This window comes from Heptranchias perlo, chromosome 25 (genome assembly GCF_035084215.1).
Source record: "Heptranchias perlo isolate sHepPer1 chromosome 25, sHepPer1.hap1, whole genome shotgun sequence".
NCBI lineage: Eukaryota > Metazoa > Chordata > Chondrichthyes > Hexanchiformes > Hexanchidae > Heptranchias > Heptranchias perlo.
In genome coordinates, this window is record NC_090349.1 from 37,916,520 (window position 1) to 37,935,105 (window position 18,586).

Below are 18,586 nucleotides of genomic sequence, written 5' to 3' on the forward strand. Positions count from 1 at the left end.
AGTGGGGTACTGCAGGGATCAGTGCTTGGGCTCCAGCTAGTCACAATATATATCAATGATTTGGATGAGGGAACCAAATGTAATATTTCCAAGTTTGCTGACGACAAAAAACTAGGTGGGATTGTGAGTTGTGAGGAGGATGCAAAGAGGCTTCAAGGTGATTTAGATAAGTTGAGTGAGTGGGCAAATACATGGTAGATGCAGTATAATGTGGATAAATGTGAAGTTATCCATTTTGGAAGGAAAAACAGAAAGGCAGAGTATTATTTAAATGGTGAAAGATTGGGGAATATTGATGTACAAAGGGACCTGGGTGTCCTTGTACACCAGTCACTGAAAGCAAACATGCAGGTGCAACAAGCAGTTAGGAAGGCAAATGGTATGTTGGCCTTCATTGCAAGAGGATTTGAGTATAGGAGCAAGGATGTCTTACTGCAGTTATACAGGGCCTTGGTGAGACCACACCTGGAGTATTGTGTGCAGTTTTGGTCTCCTTACTTAAGAAAGAATATACTTGCCATAGAGGGAGTGCAGCAAATGTTCACCAGGCTGATCCCTGGGATGGCAGGACTGTCGTATGAGGAGAGATTGGGTCGACTCGGCCTGCATTCACTCAAGTTTAGAAGAATGAGAGGGGATATCATTGAAACATATAAAATTCTGACAGGGCTGGACAGACTGGATGCAGGGAGGATGTTTCCCCTGGCTGGGGGTTCCAGAGTGAGGGGTCACAGTCTCAGGATACAGGGTAGGACATTTAGGACTGAGATGAGGAGAAATTTCTTCACTCAGAGGGTGGTGAACCTGTGGAATTCTCTACCACAGAAGGCTGTGGAGGCCAAGTCATTGAATATATTTAAGAAGGAGCTAGATAGATTTCTAGACACAAAAGGCATAAAGGGGTATGGGGAGAGAGCAGGAATATGGTATTGAGATAGAGGATCAGCCATGATCATACTGAATGGTGGAACAGACTCAAAGGGCCGAATGGCCTACTCCTGCTCCTATTTTCTATGTTTCTATCACCAAATAAATGGTGGCATCGACAACCTGCTCCTGACTTAAGAAAATTTGGTTTCTGGGCAATTTTTTTAAAGGCAGCAACGCCACCAATAAACAACAACAACAGCTTGCAGCTATATAGTGCCTTTAACATAGTAAAACGTTCAAAGGCGCTTCCCAGGAGTGTCATCAAACAAAATTTGACACCGAGCCACATAAGGAGATATTAGAACAGGTGTCCAAAAGCTTGGTCAAAAAGCTGAGTTTTAAGGAGCGACTTAAAGGAGGAGAGAGAGGCAGAGAGGTTTAGGGACGGAATTCCAGAGCTTAGGGCTTAGGCAGCTGAAGGCACGGTTGCCAATGGTGGAGTGTTTAAAGTCGGGGATGCGCAAGAGACAAGAATTGGAGGTGTACAGAAATCTCGGAGGGTTGTGGGGCTGGAGGAAGTTACAGAGATAGGGAAGGGCGAGATCATGGAGGGATTTGAAAACAAGGATGAGAATTTTACAATCGAGGCATTGCCGGACCGGGAGCCAACATAGGTCAGTGAGCACAGGGGTGATGGGTGAATAGGACTTGGTACGAGTTAGGATACGGGCAGCAGAGTTTTGGATGAGCTCAAGTTTATGGAGGGTGGAAGATGGGAGGCCAGCCAGGAGAGCATTGGAATAGTCCAGTCTGGAGGTAACAAAGGCATGGATGAGGGTTTCAGCAGCAGATGAGCTGAGGCTGGGGCGGAGACGGGCGATATTACGGAGGTGGAAGTAGGCGGTCTTGGTGATGGAGCGGATATGGGGTTGGAAGCTCATCTCAGGGTCAAATAGGATGCCAAGGTTGTGAACGGTCTGGTTCAGCCTCAGCGAGTGGCTGGGGAGAGGGATGGAGTCAGTCACTAGGGAACAGAGTTTGCAGCGAGGACCAAAGACAATAGCTTTGGTCTTCCCAATATTTAGTTGGAGGAAATTTCTGCTCATTCAGCGCTGCAAATCATAGGCAATGGAGGGGTAGAGAGAGGTGATGGTGAGGTAGAGCTGGGTGTCGTTAGCCTACATGTGGAACCTGACGTCATGTTTTTGGATGATGTCACCGAGGGGCAGCAGGTAGATAAGAAATAGGAGGGGACCAAGGATAGATCCTTGGGGGACTCCAGAGGTAATGATGCAGGAGTGGGAAGAGAAGCCATTGCAGGTGATTCTCTGGCTACGACTGGATAGATAGGAATGGAACCAGGCGACCGCAGTCCCACCCAGTTGGATGATGGAGGAGAGGTGTTGAAACCGGATGGTGTGGTCAACCGTGTCAAAGGCTGCAGACAGGTGGAGAAGGATGAGGAGGGATAGTTTACCACAGTCACAGTCACAAAGGATGTCATTTGTGACTTTGATAATGGCCGTTTCAGTACAGTGGCAGGGACGGAAACCTGATTGAAGGGATTCAAACATGGAGTTGCGGGAAGGATGGGCATGAATTCAGGAGGCGACAACACGTTTGAGGAGAGGAAAGGGAGGAACGCCTCTGTGGGAAAATAGCTGTTTCCCACATTTTCTCTTCCAGACTTTCTTTTTTTTTAAATTGACTGAATTCTCAATGCCCTTTTCTCGAACACCCTCCCATTGCTGCTTTTAATGCTAGGTTTGTAATGTTCTTATTTTGAGCTTGTTTTAAGATTAAATAAAATCCAACCATGAATGTGTAAGAAATCACAAGCATGTTTATTAAGGTTTAAAATAACTTAATATACAGCAGCTTCTGTTGGCTAATCAATTCCATCTTGCAGACAAAAAGCAAATACTGCAGAGGCTGGAAACCTGAAATTAAAACAGAATATGCTGGACCAATCAGCAAGTCAGGCAGCATCTGTGGAGAGAGAAACGTTTCAAATCGATGACTTTCATCATAAGATTGTAACTTAGATGATAAAATACCAAACACATTTATTAATAATAAATAGATAAGTAAACATTAGCAAAGGCAAACAGCAGATTGACAGTAATGTACAGAACCTAGCTGTCCTTCTGCAGAATATAGAAAACAATAATGCAAAAACACACAGTAAAACTGGACCTGAAACTAGGTGGAAGTTCACTGCTAACCTTCCACAGAGTGAGTCAGTCGCACTCCAGAGACCTGAGCACATAATCAAGGTTGACACCCCAGTGCAGTACTGAGGGAGTGCTGCACTGTTGGAGGTGCTGCCTTTCGGATGAGATGTTAAATCTCTCAGGTGGACATAAAAGATCCCATGGCACTATTTCGAAGAGGAGCAGGGGGAATCCACCCCGGTGTCCTGGCCAATATTTATCCCTCAGCCAATATTCACTAGAAACCGATTATCTGGTCATTATCACATTGCTGTTTGTGGGACCTCGCTGTGCACAAATTGGCTGCTGCAAAATGACTACATTTCAAAAGTACTTCATTGGCTGTAAAGCGCTTTGGGAAGTCCTGAGGTCGTGAAAAGCTCATAATAAATGCAAGTTCTCTCTTTCTTTTACTGAAGTGTCAGCCTCGTCAAGTCATGGAGTGGGGCTTGAGGCTACACCCCTCTGACTCAGAGGCAAGGGTGTTACTACTGGGCCCACCTAGGGATTGGATTGGTCATGGATCAAACTCCGGTGAGACAATGGACTGAACTTGGGTTGTGTGAGTCAGTTCCATGCCGGGCATCACACTGACAGACTGAGTCATCGTGGGAGGGGACGTAGCCTAAATTTTAACAAGATTTTTATTAATCACAAATTTAGAAAGCTTGAAGAGTCAATGCGGTACAGCACAATGCTCCCAGATCACCACACAGTGCATTTTTGTAATTCAGTTCTGATTGCCTGGGGCAGTGGCACTGCAGATGTTTATTAAGAGTTTATTCATTGAAAACCTCTTCTATTTTGTGATGGAAAAAAAAGACTGAATGATTGTGTTATTTTATAAGATCTGCCAAAGGAGATGTGAAAACATTGTCGCACAAAACTGCTTCAGCAGCAGCCAGCTCAAGAAGAAGGGGAGGCAACTTGGCCAATATAAAAAGTGGAGTATTTACTCAAAGGAATAGCATAAATGAAGGGGTTTTTTGGCCTGCTCTCCGATACTTTACTTATTCAGTTAACAATGCTGTCAACTGATTAGGTAAACCGTTAAGAGAATAGGACAGGATGTGTTGGTGATGGAGGAACTGGTACCTCAGATGAGCACCTTCCCTTACTGATTATACAGTTACGTGAGCGGAGGAGGAGGTTACGCAGCAGGTGACAAAAGAGGACAATTCATCAAGTCACTCTGATTCACACACAAGTCCCAGAGGTGAAAGGACAGTGCACTAATCACCGAGTCCCATGATTAATGATGTTAGAGGCAGCTCCTCTGGTGATTTAATGGGTAAATGCATCACCCAGTGTGGTACAGAGCTACTCAGAGCAGCAAGGTCCCAGCTTCAATCTTTTTCCATACTGAGTTCATTAATCTCAGTTATGGCAGCGGGGCGGGGGGTGGGGCAGCACCCTGGTGTGGGGGTGGGGAGGGAGGTGGGAGAGGGGAAACCAACTAGAGTTCATGCTTCTGATTGCAATAACTCCTATGGGAATATATGTGTGTGTGTGTGTGTGTGTGTGTGGATGTTGGGTTCAGTAAGGATTGGGTTCGCCTGTGATATCAGCCATGTTGGAATAGCCACTCACTGTCTTAAGCCTCACACATCAATAAGGGCTGGGGTGGGGAGGATGGCCAGTGTCTGTACCCCAGCAAGAGTCAATGTCTTTAGGAGACAAGAGGAGAATTTAATGGGGGGAACCCCAATATTTCCAACGTTCCTTGCAATTTCTTAAAATACTAAATGGCCTGTAGCTCACCAAGTTCTACATCTGTTGTGTTAAGTCAAAAATACCAGTTCCTATGTAGCAAAGATTAAAAAATATATCCAGAAGCTAAATGCCTCCTTTCTACCATCACAATAAACGTTTTAAGCTTGACAAGGAATTTTAACTCCTGGAAATGGAGTTTAGGGTTATATTCTGCAGTTACTGTTTTGCTTGAGATGATGGTACAGTGTAGGATAATGCACTGAATATGAATCATCAACTCAGTGCGTTTACCTTCCAGAATAACTGCGTGATCTAAACCAGCTAGAAATTGATCTCTGGTGGAACGATTTGAACACAGCTGAGAGACTCTAAGCTGCCTTAATCTCTCCACTGTTTGTTTAATGCTGAGTTGTGGCTCCAGGCTAGATCTATGTTTTCTTGACATTTCTTCACTTGACATAATAGGAGTGTGACTTTTTACGGTACATGGCTTAACCCTTTCTCGCCTGACGGACTCTCCTTCCAAGTCTGGCCTGGTTCATGTTTCCTGCAGAGTGTTCCTGCGTCATGTTCCTGCTTTGAACAAATGAGTATTAATCCGTAACAAATCTGTACTTCACAGTCCTTTTTGAGGTTGAAATTGTTCCGTAATTGGCTGGACGAATTGGAGAACAAAATCTGTGAGACAGCTGGAAATTCAGAGATTGCGTGTAGTGTCCTGCTCCTCATGATGAGGGAAGTCACTGAGTGGATAACCACTTGATTTTCTGGGTCCAGTGTCAGCATTAAGCATTCCTGGTTAGGGTTGCCAACTTTCATTGGACGTATTGCTGGACGTCTGGCCACTTGATGTCTGGCCTCACGTCACCTGGCCACATAAAGTCTGGCCACGTGAAGTTTCACCACACGCCCCTTGGATATAATTTGCAAATGTTATTGCATTTATCTTGGGTCCTCTGTTGTTGAGTGTCTTTGCTTGTAGTTTTGTGCCAGTAGTTGTAGTGTGAGAAGTTCTGAGAACTGGAAAGCCACTCTTCAAAGCTTGTCTTACTTAAATTAAAAACCCTGGTTTATGACACTCCCTTCTCCTTCTCAAACCTAACATTGAATTCAATCACTCAGGAGGTATACTCTGGAACTGTATCTCTTTCCTTCTTCACACCATGCATTTCTTGGAAGATGAACATAACATTACAGATTAAAAGTAGTTCCCCAAGAATCTACAGTACTGGTGGCGGCCATTCAGCCCATCCTGCCTATGCAAGCTATAACATAAGAACATAAGAAATAGGAGCAGGAGTAGGCCAATTGGCCCCTCGAGCCTGCTCTGCCATTCAATAAGATCATGGCTGATCTGATCCTAACCTCAAATCTAAAGAACACAAGAAGTAGGAGCAGGACCCGGCCACTCAGCCCCTGGGCCCGCTCCGCCACCCACAGGGCCTTGACCGATCCGAACTCAGCTTCATGTCCAATTTCCTGCCCGCTCCCCGTAACCCCTAATTCCCTTTACTTCTCGGAAACTGTCGATTTCTGTTTTAAATTTATTTAATGATGTAGCTTCCACAGCTTCCTGGGGCAGCAAATTCCACAGACCTACCACCCTCTGAGTGAAGAAGTTTCTCCTCATCTCAGTTTTGAAAGAGCAGCCCCTTATTCTAAGATTATGCCCCCTAGTTCTAGTTTCACCCATCCTTGGGAACATCCTTACCGCATCCACCCGATCAAGCCCCTTCACAATCTTATATGTTTCAATAAGATCGCCTCTCATTCTTCTGAACTCCAATGAGTAGAGTCCCAATCTACTCAACCTCTCCTCATATGTCCGCCCCCTCATCCCCGGGATTAACCGAGTGAACCTTCTTTGTACTGCCTCGAGAGCAAGTATGTCCTTTCTTAATTATGGACACCAAAACTGTATGCAGTATTCCAGGTGCGGTCTCACCAATACCCTATATAACTGCAGCAATACCTCCCTGTTTTTATATTCTATCCCCCTAGCAATGAAAGCCAACATTCCGTTGGCCTTCTTGATCACCCGCTGCACCTGCATACTAACTTTTTGATTTTCTTGCACTAGGACCCCCAGATCCCTTTGTACTGCAGTACTTTCCAGTTTCTCGCCATTAAGATAATAACTTGCTCTCTGATATTTCCTGCCAAAGTGCATAACCTCACATTTTCCAATATTGTATTGCATCTGCCAAATCTCCGCCCACTCACCCAGCCTGTCTATATCCCCTTGTGGGTTTTTTATGTCCTCCTCACTCTCTACTTTCCCTCCCATCTTTGTATCATCTGCAAACTTTGATATGTTACACTCGGTCCCCTCCTCCAAATCGTTAATATAGATTGTAAAGAGTTGGGGATAAGAGTATTCTACTTGCAATGTTATCGGATTTCCAACAAAAGTAGTTAGTTTGCAATGTTTCTTGTCAGCCTTGACTCAGTGGTAGCACCCCTGCCTCTGAATCAGAAGGTCATGGGTTCAAGTCGCAATCCAGTACAGTATGAGGGAGTACTGTATTGTCGGAAGTGCCGTCTTTCGGATGAGACGTTAAACCGCGGCCCCGTCTGCCCTCTCAAGTGGATGTAAAAGATGCCATGGTACTATTTCGAAGAAGTGTAAGGGAGTTCTCCACGGTGTCCTGGGCAATATTTATCCCTCAACCAATATCACTTTTAAAAAAAAAGAGATTATCCGGTCATCATCACATTACTGTTTGTGGGATCTTGCTGTGCACAAATTGGCTGCTGTGTTTCCTACATTACAACAGTGACTACACTTCAAAAGTACTTCATTGAGACGTCCTGAGGTCGTGAAAGGTGTCATATAAATGCAAGTCTTTTGTTCTTCTTTCTCACTTCTGATGCATTTGGTAGTTAATTATAACTCTATGGTTACCTCACATGAGAATTAAAATGGGCTAATTTGTTTGCAGATGGAAGCATTTTAAGCTTCCAAGCCAAATATGTCCGGCAGCACCATTCTGTTTAAGACTCATTTACCTTCACTCTCTCTGCTGAGTCAGGACTGAATTCCCCCGTTCCCTTGTAACATATTGTAAAAGCGACACTGCTTCCGGAATCGGTTCCAAGCCCGTGGTTTCTCGGCAATGCCAGCTCAATGCTCCTGCCGGAGCTGCTGGCCACAGCTGTAGGGCCTGCGGCCCTCTCCTCTCACTGTCTGTTCCTCTGCCCACCACCCCCTGCAAAACAGTGGTTTCTGTGGGAAAGTAGCCTGTTTAGTTAGTTTTTCACGAATGCTCCTCGGTTACACGGAGCAAAGCCAATACCCTCTCCGTGGATGGTAATGGGGCAGATTCACCAGATACAGCAGCAGCTCTCACTAGCGAGCTTCGTTGACTTTGCAGATTGTTCTCCCGGATTGCTCGCAGCAGCTCCCGGGAGATCCGTCCTCAATTCTGGGAGGGTTGGCAGTCCTACTCTCAGTTTAGGTGCAACTCACTATCCTCTGCCTCAATCCCAGCCTAGAAGGGAATATCTCAACTGCACCACCGTGTTTTTAAATTTCACAAAAGGCATTTCTTGTTGCTGCTCTGAGTTAGACGGCTGCCTTGGAGCAAGATTATAGGCAGTTTTGTTTTGTGGACTTGTGGCGATTAGGAACTAGATTGAGGCTGCCCCAGATTAATTTCAATTAGGACCCTCTCAGCCAGCAGGGAAAGAGACTTTAACCCCATTCAAACCCAGAGCCCAGAAGCCAACAGCGTGCTAACCCACTGCAGTATCCAGTCTCCAGTGGACACTGTGCTAACCCACTGCAGTATCCAGTCTCCAGTGGACACTGTGCTAACCCACTGCAGTATCCAGTCTCCAGTGGACACTGTGCTAACCCACTGCAGTATCCAGTCTCCAGTGGACACTGTGCTAACCCACTGCAGTATCAAGATTCCAGTGGACACTGTGCTAACCCACTGCAGTATCCAGTCTCCAGTGGACACTGTGCTAACCCACTGCAGTATCCAGTCTCCAGTGGACACTGTGCTAACCCACTGCAGTATCCAGTCTCCAGTGGACACTGTGCTAACCCACTGCAGTATCCAGACTCCAGTGGACACTGTGCTAACCCACTGCAGTATCCAGTCTCCAGTGGACACTGTGCTAACCCACTGCAGTATTCAGTCTCCAGTGGACACTGTGCTAACATATTGCAGTATCCAGTCTCCAGTGGACACTGTGCTAACCCACTGCAGTATCCAGTCTCCAGTGGACACTGTGCTAACATATTGCAGTATCCAGTCTCCAGTGGACACTGTGCTAACCCACTGCAGTATCCAGTCTCCAGTGGACACTGTGCTAACCCACTGCAGTATCCAGACTCCAGTGGACACTGTGCTAACACACTGCAGCATCCAGTCTCCAGTGGACACTGTTCTATCACACTGCAGTATCCAGTCTCCAGTGGACACTGTGCTAACCCACTGCAGTATCCAGTCTCCAGTGGACACTGTGCTAACCCACTGCAGTATCCAGTCTCCAGTGGACACTGTGCTAACCCACTGCAGTATCCAGACTCCAGTGGACACTGCTAACCCACTGCAGTATCCAGTCTCCAGTGGACACTGTGCTAACCCACTGCAGTATTCAGTCTCCAGTGGACACTGTGCTAACATATTGCAGTATCCAGTCTCCAGTGGACACTGAGCTAACCCACTGCAGTATCCAGTCTCCAGTGGACACTGTGCTAACATATTGCAGTATCCAGTCTCCAGTGGACACTGTGCTAACCCACTGCAGTATTCAGTCTCCAGTGGACACTGTGCTAACATATTGCAGTATCCAGTCTCCAGTGGACACTGAGCTAACCCACTGCAGTATCCAGTCTCCAGTGGACACTGTGCTAACCCACTGCAGTATCCAGTCTCCAGTGGACACTGTGCTAACCCACTGCAGTATCCAGACTCCAGTGGACACTGTGCTAACACACTGCAGTATCCAGTCTCCAGTGGACACTGTGCTAACCCACTGCAGTATCCAGACTCCAGTGGACACTGTGCTAACACACTGCAGCATCCAGTCTCCAGTGGACACTGTTCTAACACACTGCAGTATCCAGTCTCCAGTGGACATTGTTCTAACACACTGCAGTGTCCAATCTCCAGCAAAAAAAACCTTGCATTTATATGGCGCCTTTAACATAGTAAAACATCCCAAGGCGCTTCACAGGAGCAATTATCACACAAAATTTGACACCGAGCCACATAAGGAGATATTAGGACAGGTTGGTCAAAGAGGTAGGTTTTAAGGAGCGTCTTACGGGAGGAGAGAGAGGTAGAGAAGCGGAGAGGCTTAGGGAGGGAATTTCAGAGCTTAGGGCCGGGCAGAATTGAGTGAGCCTCTGACCTGTACTTTACCTGTCCTGGACGTGCTTGATGCTACACTGGGTTCCCAAATCTGAGCGGGTTTTATGTCCAAACAGGAACATCTGTCACCTTAATGAGCAAGAAAGTTCAACAATTCTAAAAAACAGAAGCTAACTCATAATCCCTTGTGACCTTGCCACTAATGAGTTATTCAATCAACCTCAGCTGAGATATCCCATTTGTATATTTTCCAAATTCTCAGTGCATGAGCTGAAAACTTACAGAATTGGTCGACCATGGAGGCAGCAATTTCCTTGAGTTTATCCGTAGCCTAAAGAAAGAACTTACTTTATACAGCGCCTTTCATGTGACATCCCAAAGTACTTCACAGCCAATGAAGTACTTTTGATGTATAGTCATTGTTGTAATGTAAGCATATGTGGCAGTTAATTCACGCACAGCAAGATCCCACAAATAGCAATTACATAAATGACCACGTAATCTGTCTTGGAGGTGTTGATTGAGGGATAAATGTTGGCCAGGACACTGGGAGAATTCCTCCATTCTTCTTGGAATAATTACGTCCACCTGAGGAGGCAGATGGGTCTGAAGAATTAGTCATTTTTGATCAACTAAAAAATAACTAAGAACATAAGAACATAAGAAATAGGAGCAGGAGTAGGCCAATCGGCCCCTCGAGCCTGCTCCGCCATTCAATAAGATCATGGCTGATCTGATCCCAACCACAAATCAAAAGAACACAAGAAGTAGGAGCAGGACCCGGCCACTCAGCCCCTGGGCCCGCTCCGCCACCCACAGGGCCTTGACCGATCTGAACTCAGCTTCATGTCCAATTTCCTGCCCGCTCCCCGTAACCCCTAATTCCCTTTACTTCTAGGAAGCTGTCTATTTCTGTTTTAAATTTATTTAATGATGTAGCTTCCACAGCTTCCTGGGGCAACAAATTCCACAGGCCGACTACCCTCTGAGTGAAGAAGTTTCTCCTCATCTCAGTTTTCAAAGAGCAGCCCCTTATTCTAAGATTATGCCCCCTAGTTCTAGTTTCACCCATCCTTGGGAACATCCTTACCGCATCCACCCGATCAAGCCCCTTCACAATCTTATATGTTTCAATAAGATCGCCTCTCATTCTTCTGAACTCCAATGAGTAGAGTCCCAATCTACTCAACCTCTCCTCATATGTCCGCCCCCTCATCCCCAGGATTAACCGTGTGAACCTTCTTTGTACTGCCTCGAGAGCAAGTATGTCTTTTCTTAAGTATGGACACCAAAACTGTATGCAGTATTCCAGGTGCGGTCTCACCACTACCTTATATAACTGCAGCAATACCTCCCTGTTTTTATATTCTATCCCCCTAGCAATAAAAACCAACATTTATCCCAACTCTCTGCTTCCTGTTAGATAACGAATCCTCCACCCATGCCAGAATATCACCCCCCAATCCAGTGATTCTTTATCTTGAGCAATAATCTTTTATGTGGCACCTTGTCGAATGCCTTCTGGAAGTCTAAATACACTACGTCCACAGGTTCCCCTTTATCCACCCTGTACGTTATGTCCTCAAAGAACTCAAGCAAATTTGTCAGACATGACTTCCCCTTCATAATGCCATGCTGACTTTGTCCTATTAAATTATGTTTATCCAAATGTTCCACTACTGTCTCCTTAATAATAGACTCCAAAATTTTACCCACCACAGATGTTAGGCTAACTGGTCTATAATTTCCAGCCTTCTGCCTACTACCCTTTTTAAATAACGGTGTTACATTAACAGTTTTCCAATCTGCCGGGACCTTTGCTGAGTCCAGAGAATTTTGGAAAATTATTACCAAAGCATCCACAATCCCTACTGCCACTTCCCTCAAGACCCTAGGATGTAAGCCATCAGGTCCAGGGGATTTATCTGCTTTGAGTCCCATTATTTTACTGAGTACCAATTCCTTAGTGATTTTAATCGTATTTAGCTCCTCCCCCACTAGAACCCCCTGTTTGTCCAGTGTTGGGCTATTCTTAGTGTCCTCTACCGTAAAGACTGAAACAAAATATTTGTTCAGCATTTTTGCCATCTCCATGTTTCCCACCATTAATTTCCCGATCTCATCCTCTAAGGGACCTACGTTTGCCTTAGCCACCCTTTTTCTTTTTATATAACTGTAGAAACTCTTGCTATCTGTTTTTATATTTTTTGCTAATTTATTTTCATAATCTATCTTCCCTTTCTTAATCAATTCTTTAGTTACTTTTTGCTGTCTTTTGAAGACTCCCCAATCTTCTATCCTCCCACTAAGTTTGGCTACCTTATATGTCCTTGTTTTTAGTCGGATACTATCCTTCATTTCTTTACTTAGCCATGGATGGCTGTCATTTCTTTTACACCCTTTTTTCCTCAGTGGAATATATTTTTTTGAAAGTTGTAAAATAACTCCTTAAATGAACACCACTGCTCATGTACCGTCTCACCCTTTAATCTATTTTCCCAGTCCACTTTAATCAATTCCGCTCTCATACCATCATAGTCTCCTTTATTCAAGCTCAGTACGCTTGTTTGAGAACCAACCTTCTCACCCTCTACTTGGATATGGAATGTAACCATGTTATGGTCACTCATTCCAAGGGGATCCTTAACTAGGACATTATTAATTAATCCTGGCTCATTACACAGGACCAGGTCCAAGGTTGCTTGCCCCCTTGTAGGATCAGTTACATACTGCTCAAGAAATCCATCCCTAATACACTCAATAAACTCTTCCTCAAAGCTGCCCTGCCCAATTTGATTTGTCCAGTTAATATGATAGTTAAAATCCCCCATAATTATAGCTGTTCCCTTATTACATGCCCCGACTATTTCCTGATTCATACTTCTTTCAGCAGAGTTGCAACTGTTTGAGTGCTAACCCATTCATTGCACCCTCCCCTTTGCTGAGTTGGTAACGGAAGTATATAAACTGAGCAATATAATCCAGAAGGATTGGGGGTGGCTGTTATGATCCCTGTTTAATAGCTTGCCAATTCTGGCTCAAACAAGAGGAATAGCCTCTTGGTCAAGGTATGGAGAGTGACTGATTGATGCTTCACTTAAGTGGCTACTCTCACTCCTTGGCATCAATCGTTGTCTTCAGGTGGGGAGGGAAGAAAATTGAGGGGGGAGGTGTGGGGAGGGGAGAGAATAATTATTCAGGAACATGGCTATTTTGTAAATCAAGTGGCCACAATTCCATAAATTAGAATGAACGATTATAAATGAACAGAGCAACAGCCATGGACAAAAACAGTCAGGACTTAATGTAGATTTGAGCAAATTATTTAACTTAAACTATGTTTCTCTACACTGGAAGGGAAAAGTAATGAATTTCTCATTCTGCATTTGCCACCTCCTCCAATTTTGCTCCGTTTTCTTCCCTCATCTGCTTGTGAATGTGCTGACTCATGCTCGGTGACTGAGTCCTATCAACCAGGAAGGTCCCACTTTCAATCCCTGGTCTATGTTGAAGCATTCTACAATTGTCCTCATGCTGCAGAGGGGAGGAATTAGCCAGGATTTCCATTCCTGATTGTTACCCAGTGACCTCCCACCCCTGCTAAAAACTAGTGTACATGTGCAGGGAGGTTGGGTTTGGCTGCCCACCCCTGCTAAAAACTAGTGTACATGTGCGGGGATGTTGGGTTTGGCTGTGTTGGGCTTGAAGGTCAAATGACCTGCTGACCCTTACTGTCTAGGCTCATGTATGAACAAGGATGGTCACTTGGTGAGGAACTGGTGGTGCCAATGGAATTTGCTCCCCATGAGAATCAGCGACTTCAGGAAAGGAAGGGAGAATGCCGGCAGGCTCTTTGACTGCGAAGGGCATCACAGACAAGTTCTATCTTGTCTTCATCCAATATCAGCGCGCACACATGCTTTCCAGCAGGGAAAGCGATCATAAGCAGGAATCTTCTCTGATTTTTGTTCCCCTCCCTCGTCCAGGGTGCTGCAATCAATCGTAATACTCTTACTGTTGCCATGGCTGAAATCAGCTAACTCGGCACGGACTGGAGCATTAAATGGGATCTTCCTGGTCTGTATAGCTCAGTATCATACCGGATATTCTCATTTGACCATCAAGCCTTTGGGGAGCTTATGGAAACAGATGGACAGCTCTCCTCTCTAAAATAACATCCCTTGTGACAAATATGGAAGACTGCAGCTTTAATCAGTTATTTTAATTGACTCGCTCAATAGATCCATTGCAAAGATATAATCAACAGATCAGTGCTGCTACATTGGGCGCAATATCTGGGAAGGAACATAGTCAGTCTTCAGTAATGTACTTTTGTAAATGCTGGCCACTAACACAACAATAAGTAAATGTTTAAATGTCATTGCATGTAACTAATGAAGAAATCAGCACTAATCACCTTGTCAGGTACAAGAACCCAATAGGTCTTTTGAATGCCTGGTTCTTTTTTGAGTGCTCCATTATTCTGGAAATACCATTGACAGCGAGGAGCACAATCTAATCTTGTGACATCGCATTTTTCACAAGTACAGTATAAATTGCTCTAATAATCCAACAATGCAGAGGGAATTACTCAGACCTGTGATGATGAAGGCTATTAATAGTGATGCTTGATCAAGCTCGGGACTATACAATGGAGAAGACTGCTCATTTTTCACATTGTTTCCGACAGGTATTAAATTTCTTCTCTGCTCTGCTCCTCCATAAGAATCAAGATTTGGAACCTAATTTTTGGATGAAATTGTGTGGTGTGAATATTTTTAGTGAATTTGTTTAAAGTGTTGGGGTGAAATTCCCCCTTTGCACTATTTTAACAATGTCATTGATCCACTTAAAATAAAAGGGCTAACGCCTTCATTAAGATCGTTTAACAATGCATCATTGGGAAAAGATAGTCAAAATCTTTTCCCAAAGATAGGGGAGTCTATAACGAGGGGACATAGATTTAAGGTGAGAGGGGAGAGATACAAAAGGGTCCAGAGGGGCAATTTTTTCACTCAAAGCGTGGTGAGTGTCTGGAACGAGCTGCCAGAGGCGGGTACAATTTTGTCTTTTAAAAAGCATTTGGACAGTTACATGGGTAAGATGGGTATAGAGGGATATGGGCCAAGTCCAGGCAATTGGGACTAGCTTAGTGATATAAACTGGGCGACATGGACATGTTGGGCCGAAGGGCCTGTTTCCATTTTGTAACTTCTAAAGACTCCACTCAAACTCTCAAGTCTAGCATTGGACATGGGAATCAACTTTAATGCAATAATCACAAGGACACCAGGTAATTGTAGGTGAGAAAGGCCATTCAGCCCATCTGAATTCACCCATCTTGAAAGAACCTAAAGTTGCTCTTTCTTATGGTTTCATGCCTGTTTTTGAACAGTTTTATTAAAGTCACAACTCATGGTAGAATGTCAATAATATATTGATACTTAGCTTCAACAGTTAATCTTTTTTATTGTTGAGAAACCTATATGAAGGTGTAGGCCTGTAGTGTCAGACACCAATGAGGTTGTAAAGAGTGGAGAGAAGACAAGGTAATCAAAAGGTAGTGGCTAGATTAGTCCCACCAAGGTTGGGTTTGGAAAACATGGTAAACTATGGGTGGAAGAGCAGACTAGAATAGTTTTTGAGGTCCTGGGAGAGAGTAAGCTAGATAAGGAGGTGCTAAGAAATTTCTCGATTTCAACATTGAGTATTCAGGGAGAATGAAGATGTATTTGAATATATGGAGGGCGTAACATTGTTTCCTTCTACTGCTGGTAAACCGGGTTTCACTCAACAATTTTCAAGAGCAGATAGGCAGTAATACCTATGGTTTAGACCAAAGCAAAATGCATATAAATTGTTGAACATAAGTTAGATACTGATAGTTATGGAAGATGACACCTATGTAATGTACACATTCTTACTTCACACCTCCTGATTAGCTTCCTGTGTTTAATTTGTAGGGTAGGCGGGGGAAGGGAAATTTTTGGCCGTGCTGAGGAATGACACTAACATTTGTCCCTTTTTAGTATCTGTGTCAGCACCAAGCATTCCCAGGTCAGGTAAAACACAGTATGGTTCCAGCGTGAAACTTTCTCTACATTGCCCGACCATTGTGCCTTAACCACACCTTCTGAAGAACTGCACTGATGTGAGCTATCCATTTCCTACCCACCTATCAGTGCTTCTCTCTGGCACGCCCAAGTTATTGGCAATTTTGCATTGGGGACTTATGTCCACTAGAGATAGGGTTGGACTATCTTATTTCCTTGTAGCTGGCGGAAAGATAAGACTTCAGTGTGGGCTGGAGTTAACCTTAAGTCCCAGAGGTCAAAGGGCAGTGTGCTAACTCGCTGCACCATTCAATCAGCATTATTTCAGGAGGCTATCTCGGAGGATGTTAAAGGATGTTACCTTGAGTATCCAATGGAAGAGGCAACCCCACCCTCACTATTTTTGTTATCTTGCTGTCTGCAGCTCCCTCTAGGTGTCCTCTGATATCATGGAATTGCAAATTCAATTAATTTCTTTTCATTTAATTTGTATCTGACCCTCATGCTTGGTAATTTATCTATCAGTTCAAGGTTCAGCCGCCTTCCCAGGGGGAGGAGCCCAAAGGCCTACTCTGGATTCTGGATGAAGAGGTGTTAGTTCAAGGCTCCAGTGATACTGTAGTCCTCGATCGCCTCTGTTCCTACTTTGAGAAGAAGGAAATGGAAAAAGAAGGTAATTATAGAAAAGAAATAACCAGTGTGGTTTGTAACGTGTTCTCCAGGAGCTGTGATATATATGGGAGACTGCAGCTTTAATTAGTTATTTTAATTGGTGCATTCAAAAGATCAGTTGCAAAGCTGTAATCAACAGATCAGTGCTGGTTTATTGAGCACGGTATCTGGAAAGGAACATTGTCAGTCTTCAGTAATACGCTTTTTGTAAGTGCTAGCCACGAACTCCACGATAGGTTAATGTTAATGCCAGTGCATGTAGCTAATGAAGAAATCAGCACTGATATTACTTGGATATTCCTTGTTGAGTACTAAAACCATTAGATTTTTTGAGCAACTTTCTCCCCCCTCCCCCCATAGAATTTATCACATAAATTCCTATAACAATGCAGTGATTTGAAGAAACTGACCTGTTAACATGTGTTTTTCTTCCTTTACTCCACCCATTACAAAGGAGTTCATGTTTCTGCAACAACGATCATATGCAAATAGTGCATCATTGACCATTGCTCTTACCAATCACAGATCTACAACCCACAGACAAAGAAAATAAGTCAGAGGCCTTTGCTAATGCTGCTCTGAGATTGGCTGATGGGAGGAGCCTGAAACTTTCCAGGAGTCTGCCCCTTTTTTTATGTGTTGTTGCACCCCCGCCTTCCAGAAAGAAAGAACTTGCATTTATATAGCGCCTTTCAAGTCCTCAGGATGTCCCAAAGTGCTTCGCAGACAATGAAATACATTTGAAATGTAGTCACTGTTGTGATTTGCACACAGCAAGGTCCCACAAACAGCAATGGGACAAATGACCAGATAACCTGTTTTAGCTTTGTTGGTTGAGGGATAAGTGTTGGTCAGAACACCGGGGACAACTCCCCTTCCCTTCTTCAGTAGCACCAGGCGGTCTTTTAAATTCACCTGAGAGACCAGGTGAATTTAAAAGACCTGGTTTAATGTCTCATCTGAAGGACAGCATGTCAGCCTAGGTTTTATATGTGCTTGAACCCATGACCTTCTGACCCAGAAGTGGGAGTGATACCACTGAGCCAAGGCTGACACTTGACTCATGAGTTGGTTTGTCTTTACTTGGCATCTTTCACAATTTAAAGAATTGTGGTGCAATTATGCACCGTTCCTCTCTAATGTATTGCCCAACTCTGCTCCAATTTGTTGCTAGATTGTTGCATTCATAAAGGGGATGCATGTTATGTTTATCGTGCTCCTACAATATCAGTCTGAAGAAACTATGGCCAAGAGTTTCTGCTTGGTTTCCACCCAGATATCAGCGCAATCTGGGCGGAATCGATTGAAATAGCGCTAAAGATCGTGGAATTTAAAAAGTAAGTGAGTTAGGCCCATAACCATTTACGTTTGAGTTTCCGCGACCTGTTTCGCTGGTTCAAAAGTAATTTGCCTGAAGCAGACCTCGCCCACAAAACTGGCCACGCCCCCTCCAGGTCGAAATGGTCGGGATGACGAGTTTCCACCGATTGCAGCCGTTCGGGAGGATTCGTCAAATTGCGCTCATTTTCTGACTTGTGGAGACCTGTCATTTTAGGTCACCGTACCTCCAGGGCTGCTCTGGTGATAGCATCTACGGGGAGGTCATACCTGTGTCCATTCACTTTAATGGAGGGCCAGTGCTTTGGGCTATCCTGGAAGATGACCCATCGTGGACAAAACTCCACTGGTTCAAGATGCAATGCAAAATGGCAGGTCTTTGCAACATTAGAAACGTAAC

General features: G+C 44.4%; 1 protein-coding gene across 5 annotated transcripts in view; it reads left to right on the top strand.

The window, feature by feature from the left end:
- Positions 1 to 18,586, top strand: part of LOC137342242 (unconventional myosin-XVIIIb-like) — a 265,799-nt gene that overhangs the window by 101,033 nt on the left and 146,180 nt on the right. For all 5 annotated transcript variants that reach the window (XM_068006069.1, XM_068006068.1, XM_068006071.1 and 2 more), the window contains one exon: positions 16,702 to 16,849. In XM_068006069.1, coding sequence (XP_067862170.1) covers positions 16,702 to 16,849 — 148 coding nt within the window. The remainder of the gene's footprint in view (positions 1 to 16,701; positions 16,850 to 18,586) is intronic.